Source organism: Salmo salar, chromosome 27, assembly GCF_965601325.2.
Source record: "Salmo salar chromosome 27, fSalSal1, whole genome shotgun sequence".
Classification (NCBI taxonomy): Eukaryota; Metazoa; Chordata; class Actinopteri; order Salmoniformes; family Salmonidae; genus Salmo; species Salmo salar.
This window is the reverse complement of record NC_138317.1, coordinates 39,537,175-39,551,540: the sequence shown is the minus strand read 5'-3', so window position 1 is coordinate 39,551,540 and position 14,366 is coordinate 39,537,175. Positions and strand designations below refer to the sequence as shown.

Sequence of the window (14,366 nt, the reverse complement as noted above, 5' to 3'; positions counted from 1 at the left end):
TTCCCAAAATGAACCTGCCTGGCCTTATTAATTAAGATGCTTTTGGGAGAATCGGGCTTATACATTTCTCTGGTCTAGACTACATTCTAAAATGTAACAGCAATTTGGGGATCGTGTAAAGGAACGTTTGGGAACCCCTGAAGTAGAGGCTCTGTTGTGATTTTGATTTATGATCTATTTGATGCGGTTGCCCTGGTTTTACCACTAAACTTGTTTCTACATTAAAACATGTTTATGAAATTATATGGAATATAATAATTGAATGTAGCCTATTTTTCCAAAAGAGCAGCACCAATAATCAAAATGTACCAAAACATTTTTTTTATTGTTCCTAAGAATGGTACTTAGTCAGGTAAAATGGACTACTATTTTAGCCTACTACTTACCAAGGCTCATCATTTCACACACTTTCTAAATATATATCTTCTTGTAACTCCTTGATTCAATATCAAACTGGCCTCCAGAAAAACACTCGGTTGATACATTCCATTTGAATTTGGTCAATACATTTTATTTACCATTTTGAAAAGAGATTACAATTCATTATTTAAATTATCCATTCTACGAATTTGTCCTCTGGTCTTTAAACATACAGTACATTATGTGTCATGACATATACATGGAGAAAGCCTGTGATGTTTATTACACTATTCATGGCCATCAGTGAATGAATGGCTGTAGCACTATCTAAAAAGAGTAATTTCAGTCTAAGCTCTCATCATTGCAGCAGCACAACTTTTCAGGTTGTTGTCTAGACTAGGGTTTCCCAAACTCAGTCCTGCCCCCACACCTCACCCCACCGGGTGCACGTTTTGGTTTTTGTCCTAGCACTACACAGCAAATAATCAGAGCTTGATGAGTTGGTTATTTTAACTCAGCTGTGTAGTTCTAGCGCAAAAAAAACTAAACGTGCACGGGGGAGGGGGGCTCAGGACTGAGTTTGGGAAACACTGATCTAGACCATGGGGATAACAGGGAAGAAATAGATATCACACACACACACACACACATACATATGGACCAGGACTTCCTATCCTAACACGACTGAGACAGACAGGCACACTTTACAAAATGAAAGCCATTCAGTTCCTTTCTATCAATCTAGCTGGAGTTCTGTACACGACGCAAATGGTTATACATAACAATCTAATGGATTCTCTAGTGTTTTGCCAGCAAAACAGCAATCACTTTCACTCACAAGAATAACAATCATTGATATGTGCTATTATAGCAGAAGACCTAATATTGGATTACCCCATCTTCTGTATTTATGACAAAAATATATTACCTCTACAAACAGCTTGTCAACACAGTCTTAGGTGGGTAAATGTGTAAAAGTGCAGGCATTAGAAGAACAAAGGTTAGGAAATAATACATTTTTCCCCACTTAGGAAGTACATTTCTGTTTAGATGTATAAATAGTTGTACATATTTAGAGCTTGGTAATATATTTATATTTGCTTTCTGTTTTAAGGAGTCAAGTGAAAAAATGTGTTTTTAAAAGACTACTTTGTAATTACTCGGACTGAAATATAGTCGTAAGATGAACAGTACCTGGAAATGGAAAACCAAATGGACTTTTTGGTCAGATACAGTTAATATAACATGAAATTATATTGCAGATTTCTTGTAAAATACAATATTTTGTGTCTGCTTTCTATACATTGTAATTTTTTGGCTCCAACATTGTCTGCATGTGGAGAAAAGGTGGTGACCAGTATAATTAAGTTCAGATGGTATGATGCTACCTTATTTGAGCCAAAACAAACGTATTTCATGTCGATCATTTCTGGTGTTTTCCTACTTGTTTAGCTAATATATTTTGATGGTGGACAGATGTTACTATTATGATTTTGAGGGTGAACAGATATTAATAGTATGATTTTGAAGGTGAACAGATTAATAGTATGATTTTGAGGGTGAACAGATATTAGTAGAAGGATTTTGAGGGTGAACAGATATTAGTAGAATGATTTTGAGGGTGAACAGATTAATAATATGATTTTCAGGGTGAACAGATATTAGTAGAAGGATTTTGAGGATGAACAGATATGCAGCTGAACATGAGACAGAGTGGATGCTTAAACAATGCAATCACCCTTAATGCCTCAAGTGCAATCCAGCATTCACATAACAATCGACAACAAATGCATTGTGACATGTAAGTCTTCAATATATATATACAGAATGATCAGGAAGGCAGGGCCCTCTACAGTCTGTGTTGGATGCAGCCTAGCCGTGTCGGCGCAGTACAGCTCTCGGGTTTCCGCTGCCGTTAAACTTCAGCTACTTCACTCTTCTTTCCGACAGTGGTCGTGGTCCACAGCGATTAGAGAGAGAAACGTCCGTTCTCCCTGTAGTACAAAATAACGTTCCACCTTGGCACACTTTGCATCAGGTAAGTAGGGTCATTGGTATTGAAGATTGGAGTCCCATGCGATGTACACCTCTCATGCAACAATCCCAGGAGATCTGGAGTTCTAGACCCCCCCCCCCCCCCCAGGCATGTTCAGGAACCTTATTAACAGACATGAACATCTCCCACACCACTCATACAGTACATGGTGCCTGTCTCTGCCATTGTGTCTCTATTTGTTCCCATCCATCCTCTCATCATCAATAGAGGTGATGAGGATAGAGGAGTCCCTCACATGAAGCCGTCAGTGGGTCCATAGGAGAAGCCTGGGAAGGCTCCGGCTGCCTCCTTGATGCTACTGGTCACCAGCAGGCCGTCCGTGTTGCACAGCGACGAGGTCACAGGGAGGTGGGTGAACTCTGGGTCAAAGTGCCTGAGGTCCGTGGGCCCGCTCTGTGAAAGCCAACCAACCAGAGAAGTGTATTAGAGACACAAATCAGAAAAATTCACATTTCACACATTATAAGGTAAGTGTCAATGCCTCCTTTCTCCTGAAGGGTGTGCACTTGTTCACTACTTCCCACAAACTAAAAGCATTGGATTGGGGAAGGTGTGGGCTAAAGGGAGTTTCCCCATCTACAGTATACAGTCTTCTGATAAATGGACGTACCACAGAGGGAATGTAGGGTGGTGTGATCTTCCTGGCCATCAGGTCATCCCAGTTGATGGGTGAGAAGAAGGTGTGGCACTTCAGCTCCATCTACAGGTAAATAGAAACACTACATCAACCCACTGGTACAGTACAGTAGTACTAGTACAGAACAACCTTACTGACACCTTGTTAGTATTGTTTTATGTCTTGTATAGTACATTGATTCTATATTAGGATGCTGAGGGGAAGCAGGCTCATAATAATGTCTGGAACGGAGCAAATGGAATGTCATCAAACACCTGGAAACCATGGAAACCATGTGTTTGATGTATTTGATACCATTCCACCTATTTCACTCCAGCCATTACAGCCATTACCACGAGCCGGTCCTCCCCAATTAAGGTGGCACCAACCTCCTGTGATATATATACTTACAAAATCATCTTTTACTCCCAGCCTCTTGGTGCGGTCCTTTTGCAGGAGTCCCTCCAACAGTTCCCTGCCTGAGTTGGACACGTTGGGCTTCAGTATCAGAGGCTTGTTCAGGATATTGTTGTACATCTCAGCTGTGTTACGACTGTAGAAGGGTGGCTATGGAGGGAGACCAAGAGCAAACATGTGTACATGCTACTTAGTCACTCCTAACTCCTAACACACCAGGCACCCTGATTGTCAGTGTACTTGTGATTTATAATTACATTCTCTATATTGAACTGTCATAGTGACAAAGGATGTATCCCAAATTGCACCCTATTCCCTTTATAGTGCCCTACTTTTGACCAGGGTCCACATGGCTCTAGTCAAAAGAAGTGCACTACATAGGGAATAGGGTGCCATTTGGGATGTACGCATATTGAATAACACATTTAGATGAAAGATGAAAGATGACGAAAAAATCTGTAAAAAAACATATGGATGACTCACCAGTCCGTAGAGCATCTCGTACAGCACTGAACCCAGGCACCACCAGTCCACTGTGCGGTCGTACGCCTGCTTCTGCAGCACCTCGGGGGCCAGGTACTCTGGCGTTCCACAGAAGGTTGTGGTGGTCCCAGTGGGCGCCAGGCCCTCTTTGCAGAGGCCAAAGTCTGTCAGGACGATGTGTCCCGTAGAGGCTAGCAGGATATTCTCAGGCTTCAGATCTCTGTGACGGGGAAGAGAAGGGGAGAGGGTTATGAAACAGGCACCCAGATAAATACAATATTTACATTTTTCTTGTCACATTAATTTCCTAGTATCCCTTAGCATTCAGTCATTTTATCACCCGCTAGGTTTCCATCCAATTGAAGACAGATTTTCATGTGAATATTTTTAAATGTGCATAAAGACAACATGCACATTCTCCCACCAGCGGTGTTCCCACCAAACAGACTTGATGCAGATAAAAATGAGTGCGTGATGACGTAGTGCACACATAATGTACTTTTTCACTTAAGTTTTCATGTACGGAATAGAAATCTAAAGTTCAATGTTTCGTTAAATAGCAAATGTGTCTACTCTTGGCACGCATGCTCTAGCCAACAGCTGGCAGAGATACAGTTCGGGTAGACGTTTCCACATCCATTTCTCACATAATTCATTTTACAGATACAAAAAGATCCCACCATGTCGAAATGATCTTTCGGTATTTATTAAATTGTAGCAAAATTTCTTGTTTCCATCACAGCTGCTGTCCTGATAAAAATGTTTTTATTTATTTCATTTTTTTATACAGAAGGACTTTACTCACATAAAAACTGTGGATGGGAAACGTGGTTAGTGATGTAATGGTAAAAACAAAAGGTGGGTAAACGATGATCGCCGTTCGTGGTGATTAAAGTAACGCTTTCTATTCCTTCGATGCAGTTTTGCACGAAAGGTGAGTAAACGCTCAAGCAAAATAAAAAAAGGTGGGTAAACGGTGTTTACGTGCGTTTACCTTCCACTACGTCACTGGTCCTTATTCACTAGACCTAGACCACGGTTTCCCAAACTCGGTCCTGGGAACCCTCTTGGGTGCACGTTTTAGGGCATAAACCAAACTACACACCCTGAGTGGTATTTTCCCTGTCATGTGCTATTACATATGGCCACCACCAGGGGGTGGTGTAGGATAGGATCTTAGTTTGTACCTGTAAACAATATGCAGGGAGTGGAGGTATCCCAGAGCACTGGCGATCTCTGCAGCGTAGAACCTGGCTCTGGGTTCTAGGAACACCCTCTCTCTCTGTAGATGGTAGAACAACTCTCCTCCATTCACGTAGTCGAGGACAAAGTAGAGTTTGTCAGTAGTCTGGAAGGAAAAGTGCAGCCCCACCAGGAAAGGATGTTTGATATTCTTCATCAGGACACTTCGCTCCGCCATGATATGCTTTTGCTGGATGAGGGAGGAAGAGAAAGAGAGCATACCATTCACGATGACGGTAGTCCAAAAGAAACCTCAGGGCAGCTGAGCAAGCAGCTGAGTGGTTGTAGGTATTTGTGGCTATTGCAGTTTTCTTGGAGTATTGGTTGCGTGTTTTATTAGCGAAGACAAGTAAAGACTCACCTCTTTCTTCTTCAAGATGATTTTCTTCTGCAGAACCTTGACGGCGTAATACTCGTTGCTGTCCCGGTGACGAGCCAGCAGGACTTTCCCAAAGCTCCCTTTGCCAATGATTTTCAGGTAGTCGAAATCACTTGGTTTGATCGCCAACTCCTCAGCTAGAGAGCTTCTGGGGAACGTCAGGCACATCTGAAAAAAGGAACGGAGAGGAGAGAAAGGTAAGAACAACCATCTTGGCTCTGGATTAAATTATCTATTCACACCCATGTGAATCTTACAGTATATGTCCTAAATGGCACCCTATTCCCTATATAGTGCACTACTTTTGACCTGAACCTTATGAGCTGTGGTCAAAAGCAGTGCACTATGGGGGGAATATGGTGCTATTTGGGTTGAACTCTTTCTGTCTGCCCCAAGGGCCAAGCCAAGAATTGTGCTCACCGGATTCAGAAGTTCATCCTCATCCAGCTCTTCATTCTGGTTCTCATCGATCTTCAGGAAGTCAACTTCAGAGCTGAGGAACGAACAGAGAGAATGTTAACTTTAAGACGTTAAAATGGAATCCTCCGCCACTGATGATTCTCTGACGTTATTTTGACTGATACATTCATTTGCCACTTTGTGATTTTAGGGATGACATGGTATTTTCTAGAGTGTATAAATTATAATAGTAACACTTGGCTTGGCATTGAAAGCCAGTATTTCAATTACTATGATTGGTACCCACTTTGGAAGCTGGACATTGCGATGCCTGTGACTGTTGGTATTTCAGGTGAACAAGGCTGAGTTTTACAGTGATTACAATTAGCAAATAGATAGAGAAGGTTCCATCTGTCATTTAAGTTCATCTGACCAATGAGGACAAGCAGGCTAAGCCTTTCAATAAGGGTCTCTACTAACTCCTCATAGACAATAAGGGTCTATTCTAACTCCTCATAGACAATAAGGGTCTATTCTAACTCCTCATAGACAATAAGGGTCTATTCTAACTCCTCATAGACAATAAGGGTCTATTCTAACTCCTCATAGACAATAAGGGTCTATTCTAACTCCTCATAGACAATAAGGGTCTATTCTAACTCCTCATAGACAATAGGGGTATCTACTAACTCCTGATAGACAATAAGGGTATCTACTAACTCCTCATAGACAATAAGGGTATCTACTAACTCCTGATAGACAATAAGGGTCTCTACTAACTCCTCATAGACAATAAGGGTATCTACTAACTCCTCATAGACAATAAGGGTATCTACTAACTCCTGATAGACAATAAGGGTATCTACTAACTCCTCATAGACAATAAGGGTATCTACTAACTCCTCATAGACAATAAGGGTCTATTCTAACTCCTCATAGACAATATGGGTATCTACTAACTCCTCATAGACAATAAGGGTATCTACTAACTCCTGATAGACAATAGGGGTATCTACTAACTCCTCATAGACAATAAGGGTCTCTACTAACTCCTCATAGAAAATAGGGGTATCTACTAACTCCTCATAGACAATAAGGGTATCTACTAACTCCTGATAGACAATAAGGGTATCTACTAACTCCTCATAGACAATAAGGGTATCTACTAACTCCTCATAGACAATAAGGGTCTATTCTAACTCCTCATAGACAATATGGGTATCTACTAACTCCTCATAGACAATAAAGGTATCTACTAACTCCTGATAGACAATAGGGGTATCTACTAACTCCTCATAGACAATAAGGGTCTCTACTAACTCCTCATAGACAATAGGGGTATCTACTAACTCCTGATAGACAATAGGGGTATCTACTAACTCCTCATAGACAATAAGGGTCTCTACTAACTCCTCATAGACAATAATGGTATCTTCTAACTCCTCATAGACAATAAGGGTATCTACTAACTCCTCATAGAAACAATAAGGGTCTCTACTAACTCCTCATAGACAATAAGGCTATCTACTAACTCCTCATAGACAATAATGGTATATACTAACTCCTGATAGACAATAGGGGTATCTACTAACTCCTCATAGACAATAGGGGTATCTTTTCTAACTGAGAGATAATGAAGTTGTTGTTGACCCACTAAATACAACATGCACATTTGAGTAATTTAGCAGATGCTCCTATCCAGAGCGATTACAGAAGCAATTAGGGTGAAGTGCCTTGCTCAAAGGTACATCAGCAGATTGTTTACCAAGTCGGCTCTGGGATTCGAACCAGTGACCGTTCGGTTACTGGCCCAATGCTCTTTACAGCTAGGCTACCTGCAGCACCATCTGAACTGTAGTTTTAAGCAGACCTATCAACTTCCATTGCAACGTGACAATAATATGATGAAAAAACATCAGTGAAAGTATAAATATGTATAAAATAGTCCTGGATATCTTTTTGACAAGTTTGCAAACATTAAGCCTCTCTGTGTGTCAGTTCATCTGCTTCCCATGGGTCAGACTTGTCTATAGCATGAACAGCCCAGATTCAGACTGCTGTAAGCATCTAGCATCTGGAGAGGGTAACCCATTCAAATAGACGGTAACAGACTAACACTTCATGTTATATTATCTATTCACAAAGCTGTCTGCTGCCTGAGGGGATTTCACAGACACTCTGACACAGCTCTAATGCTTTGTCTAAATGCAAATATGCCACGCACGCGAATGTAACTTTCATATAGGCGAGAACACATTTTTCGAATACAAAATATAGACTTACTGCACGCAGTTTAGGAAAATTGCACCCGGCTGTATTTTGAGAAACACAGGAAATGTGGAGTAGAATGGTCCAATGGAATTCCGAGCGCAAGGTGAGAGAATGTGTTGTAGCCGAGGAAACGGGTGAAAACAGACGGGTGCAACTTTGCTAAACTGCACACAGTAAGTGTATCTTTTCTATTTGAAAGGTTATTTTTTTGCTTATATAAAAAGTTCATTTACAAAGGTTTCCAAAACCGTATCGCAACTGAGGCGTATTTGTGTTTCCACAGAGCGTCGGGAATAAACAGAGCGTCGGGAATAAACAGAACGTCGGGATTAAACAGAACGTCGGGATTGTAGTTCATGAGGGAGCCAGGTGTTATCAGTAGCATCAGCTGAGAATCCTAAGAGGGGTCGGCTGTAAGCTGGGTATACCCCACTTGGGTTCTTGAGAGCTACTGAAGAGGGTAGACAAGGTGCTTGGGAATTTTCCACTGAGCCAGACCCCAACCTGGCCGCTTGCCAGGCTGTTGAGAACAAACCATATTATGTGGTGAGTGCTTAATTGTATTAGCCAGCGTCCCCGTCTAGGGGACACTGGGGATTTACAGAAAAGGTGCTTAGGCAGCGGAGAGGCCATGGCAGGAACACACTTGACATGAAATAACTATTCTTACGCTGGCTTTGCCTGCTTGGCCCCAGATTACTGCTTTGATTTAGAATGCACGGCCAGAACACTCATGATAGTTATGTCACGTGAGGCTTATTGGATTGGAAATGTACAGTACACTGACTAACCTGTGGGTAAACCTATACAATAATAAATAAACACAGAGAGGCCTAATGTAATGCAGTGGGAAGTGGATGAACTGACGCACAGAGAGGCCTAATGTAACGCAGTGGGAAGTGGATGAACTGACGCACAGAGAGGCCTAATGTAATGCAGTGGGAAGTGGATGAACTGACGCACAGAGAGGCCTAATGTAATGCAATGCAGATATTGTCTATTTGATAAATATTTCTACTTTCCCCAAAAGTTTTTTGTCATATTATTGTCATGTTGCGATGGAAGTTGGCCTATGTAATATCCAAACATCTCATTTTTGGACACACAAGTGCCACATAATACTTACTGATGACAGATATGTGGGTTTGACACCAGCTTTGAGATTAAGTCATTCAGACCCATTTTCCTCTCCTTGATAAAAGCTGCAATACAAAAAGAGGCATTTACGTCAGCTGGGTGCCCAGAGAATACAACGTCACTGATCAGATTGAACATTGCATTTCAATATACACTACATGACCAAAAGTATGTGGACACCTGCTTGTCGAACATCTCATTCCAAAATCATGGGCATTAATATGGAGTTGGTCCCCCCCCTTTGCTGCTATAACAGCCTCCACTCTTCTGGGAAGGCTTTCCACTAGATGTTGGAACATTGCTGCGGGGATTTGCTTCCATTCAGCCACAAGAGCATTAGTGAGGTTGGGCACTGATGTTGGCCGATTATGCCTGGCTCGCTGTCGGTGTTCCAATTCATCCCAAAGGTGGGGTTGAGGTCAGGGCTCTGTGCAGGCCAGTCAAGTTCCTCCACACCAATCTCAACAAACCATTACTGTATGGACCTCACTTTGTACACAGGGGCATTGTCATACTGAAACAGGAAATGGCCTTCCCCAAACTGTTGCCACTAAGTTGGAAGCACAGAATCGTCTAGAATGTCATTGCATGATGTAGCGTTAAGATTTCCCTTCACTAGAACTAAGGGGCCCGAACCATGAAAAACAGCCCCAGACCATTATCCCTCCTCCAAACTTTACAGTTGGCACTATGCATTGGGGCAGGTAGCGTTCTCCTGGTATCCGCCAAACCCAGATTCGTCTGTCGGACTGCCAGATCGTGAAGCGTGATTCATCACTCAAGAGAACGCGTTTCCACTGCTCCAGAGTCCAATGTCAGCAAGCTTTACACCACTCCAGCTGACGCTTGGCATTGCACATGGTGATCTTAGGCTTGGGTGTAGCTGCTCGGCCATAGAAACCCATTTCATGAAGCTCCTGACGAACAGTTATTGTGCTGACGTTGCTTCCAGAGGCAGTTTGGAACTCGGTAGTGAGTGTTGCAACCGAGGACAGACAGTTTTTACACGCTACACGCTTCAGCAATCTGCGGTCCCGTTCTGTGAGCTTGTGTGGCCTACCACTTCGCGGCTGAGCCGTTGTTGCTCCTAAATGTTTCCACTTCACAATAACAGCACTTACAGTTGACCGGGCAGCTCTAGCAGGGCAGAAATTTGATGAACTGACTTGTTGGAATGGTGGCATCCTATGACAGTGCCACGTTGAAAGTCACTAAGTCTACTGACAATGTTTGTCTATGGAGATTGCATGGCTGTGTGCTCTACACCTGTCAACAACGGTGAAATAGCCAAATCCACTCATTTGAAAGGGTGTCCACATACTTTTGTATATCTAGTGTACCTATAGGCCATACCATTGCAAAACTGGGACAATGATAACTGGGAAACCATAGCCTACATTTCGTCACACAGGTCAACTAAAACTGTGCAAAATTACCATGTATTTTTTCGGAGCTGCAAAATGATGCTGGAAAAGATTCCGTTATAACGCATTAGCTGCATAATCTTATCGTTACGCAACACAATATTACTGTGTATAGCCTACCCCTTTAGGCGACCCGCCGCGTCGCATAGTGAAATATATCGCTCAAATCCTATATCACATAGGCCTAAATAGTGCGACAAGTGAACCATATATAGGGACAGCTCATTATCAATTGAGATATGTGCGCAATCCAATGTTTAATTTGGTGCATGCACTCCCATTCCCAGTTAAGCAAGTTTTAGATCGAAGGCATTGTCTCGTGTATGCGGTAAACTACAATAACAACCCTCGAAAGAATATACACCAATAGACTATTCATCAAAAACTCACGATCCAAAGCATACCGATGCATTATTCCATTCAACAGCACAATGCAAGCCTAGAACCTAAATCAAAACATTGAACTCAGAATAACAGTAAAAAAAAAATCCTACCAGTGAGAACTGACACAATTCCCCTCATCTTGCAATAAGACAGGTCGCATGGAGCCTCGGTAACAGCCATAGTGAACAAAAAATATAAATCCACTTGGGGGAAAAAACCCAGTTGAAATAGAGAGCTCCGTTATGAAGAAGACACGCTGGTTGCCCTAGAACCAATTTCTCCACTTCATGCGTACAGAGAGAGCCCTGCCCGCGAAAACGATCCGTTTTAAACACCTACCCAGTGCGCTGAGCAAGCCAGTTATTATGTACCGAACACGTGGTTTGAGGAGGAGAGGCACCCTGACGTCACTTGGTTACCAAGCGACTGTCAGCGCCAGTGATGTAACCAGACCCCGCAGCTCCATATCTTGCCTGCAGGAGGCGAGGGATGACGAGCGGTGTGTTGCGCTCCAGAGGTGGTGAGCAGTGACTGTACCGTGGAGCGCCGGATTGAACCCCCCGACTGCTAAATCCTATATTTTTCTTTTTTTAAATTAATTAATGGGAAGATACTGCTGGCCATAATTTCCCCGCGAATCTATAGGATTACTGCTACACCGGATCGGTTTATAATGTCAATGGATATAATCACAAGTAGGCTGCATAGACCCACTAGTGCTGAGCAATTAACCGAAATTTCGGTTTATTTTTCATATTTAAAAAAAAAACATTTTAACTCATTGACCGACGTCGGTTCAATAATTTGAATAATTGAATTCCATATAAATCAGATGAAGCCTGAACTGTGCGATGTAGAGGCGGCAGGTAGCCTAGTGGTTAGAGCGTTGGGCGGATGCTGGCCCATTATAAATCCCCGAAATGGTAAAAAATCTGGTAAAAATCTGTCGTTCTGCGCCTGAATAAAGCAGTTCACCCACTGTTCCTAGACCGTCATTGTAAATATGATTTTTTTCTTAATTGACTTGTCTGGTTAAATAAATGTAAAAAATGTTGCAGGTTCCAACAGGTCAATATTCTACATAGTTTAGCGCTGAAAAACATGGTAATTTGGTAATCCATTGCGTTCCCGCTTAAACCTGTCCGGTCTAAAGAACGTGCAATAGAAAGCGGTTGCTTCGCGATCCTTGAAATACATTATCTACGGTACAGTGAGGGAAAAAAGTATTTGATCCCCTGCTGATTTTGTACGTTTGCCCACTGACAAAGAAATGATCAGTCTATAATTTTAATGGTAGGTTTATTTGAACAGTGAGAGACAGAATAACAACAAAAAAAGTCCAGAAAAACGCATGTCAAAAATGTTATAAAATGATTTACATTTTAATGAGGGAAATAAGTATTTGACCCCTCTGCAAAACATGACTTAGTACTTGGTAGCAAAACCCTTGTTTGCAATCACAGAGGTCAGACGTTTCTTGTAGTTGGCCACCAGGTTTGCACACATCTCAGGAGGGATTTTTTCCCACTCCTCTTTGCAGATCTTCTCCAAGTCATTAAGGTAACCTTCAGCTCCCTCCACAGATTTTCTATGGGATTAAGGTCTGGAGACTGGCTAGGCCACTCCAGGACCTTAATGTGCTTCGTCTTGAGCCACTCCTTTGTTGCCTTGGCCGTGTGTTTTGGGTCATTGTCATGCTGGAATGCCCATCCACGACCCATTTTCAATGCACTGACTGAGGAAGGAGGTTCTCACCCAAGATTTGACGGTACATGGCCCCGTCCATCGTCCTTTTGATGCGGTGAAGTTGTCCTGTCCCCTTAGCAGAAACCCCCCCCCCAAAGCATAATGTTTCCACCTCCATGTTTGACGGTGGAGATGGTGTTCTTGGGGTCATAGGCAGCATTCCTCCTCCTCCAAACACGGCGAGTTGAGTTGATGCCAAAGAGCTCCATTTTGGTCTCATCTGACCACAACACTTTCACCAGTTGTCCTCTGAGTCATGCAGATGTTCATTGGCAAACTTCAGACGGGAATGTATATGTATTCTTGAGCAGGGGGACCTTGCGGGCGCTGCAGGATTTCAGTCCTTCACGGCATAGTGTGTTACCAATTGTTTTCTTGGTGACTGTGGTCACAGCTGCCTTGAGATCATTGCCAAGATCCTCCCGTGTAGTTCTGGGCTGATTCCTCACCCTTCTCATGATCATTGCAACTCCATGAGGTGAGATCTTGCACGGAGCCCCAGGCCGAGGGAGATTGACAGTTCTTTTGTGTTTCTTCCATTTGCGAATAATCGCACCAACTGTTGTCACCTTCTCACCAAGCTGCTTGGCGATGGTGTTGTAGCCCATTCCAGCCGTGTGTAGATCTACAATCTTGTCCCTGACGTCCTTGGAGCTATTTGGTCTTGGCCATGGTGGAGAGTTTGGAATCTGATTGATTGATTGCTTCTGTGGACAGGTATCTTTTATACAGGTAACAAACTGAGATTATGAGCACTCCCTTTAAGAGTGTGCTCCTAATCTCAGCTCATTACCTGTATAAAAGGCACCTGGGAGCCAGAAATCTTTCTGATTGAGAGGGGGTGAAATACTTATTTCCCTCATTAAAATGCAAATCAATTTATAACATTTTTGACATGCATTTTTCTGGATTTTTTTGGTGTTATTCTGTCTCTCACTGTTCAAATAAACCTACCATTAAAATTATAGACTGATAATTTCTTTGTCAGTGGGCAAACGTACAAAATCAGCAGGGGATCAAATACTTTTTTCCCCTCACTGTATGTTAATGATTTATTTATTGAAGTCATAAAATAACTACTAAAAATAGAGATTTTGTCAGACAGCAACTCTACAGAGATGATGACTTGGAATGAAATAATAAAGGCAACAAATAAAACAAAGATTTTATTAAAGTAAAGTAATGTGATTAACTGATGGTTAATTAGTGATAAACAGTAATGGTTAGTAATGGTTAATTAATTAGTGATAGGTACTAATGGGCAGTCACTACCATCGTGGGACTTGTATTCATTGTTTTATTCTGTGTTGTTACAGCATCCAACCCACATAATGCATATTGCATTTCATGTCAAAATAAATAAATAGAAAACCGTGATTATTTATTAATAATCGAACCGAAACCGAACCGACCTCAAAATAAAAAATAAAAAAGTTATCACTCAGCACTACC

At 42.1% G+C, this 14,366-nt stretch overlaps 1 protein-coding gene across 1 annotated transcript; it reads right to left on the bottom strand.

Annotated features, from left to right (window-relative positions):
* Window positions 1-489: 489 nt before the first annotated feature.
* On the bottom strand, window positions 490-11,505 carry LOC106589037 (serine/threonine-protein kinase Sgk1). The gene is made up of 9 exons (XM_014178689.3): window positions 11,279-11,505; window positions 9,350-9,425; window positions 5,974-6,046; window positions 5,536-5,721; window positions 5,120-5,364; window positions 3,933-4,152; window positions 3,444-3,599; window positions 3,027-3,116; window positions 490-2,809 (listed from the first exon to the last, which is right to left on the bottom strand). The coding sequence occupies exons 1-9, from the start codon at window positions 11,346-11,348 to the stop codon at window positions 2,648-2,650; spliced, it is 1,278 nt and encodes a 425-aa protein (XP_014034164.1). The 5' UTR covers window positions 11,349-11,505; the 3' UTR covers window positions 490-2,647.
* Window positions 11,506-14,366: the final 2,861 nt, after the last annotated feature.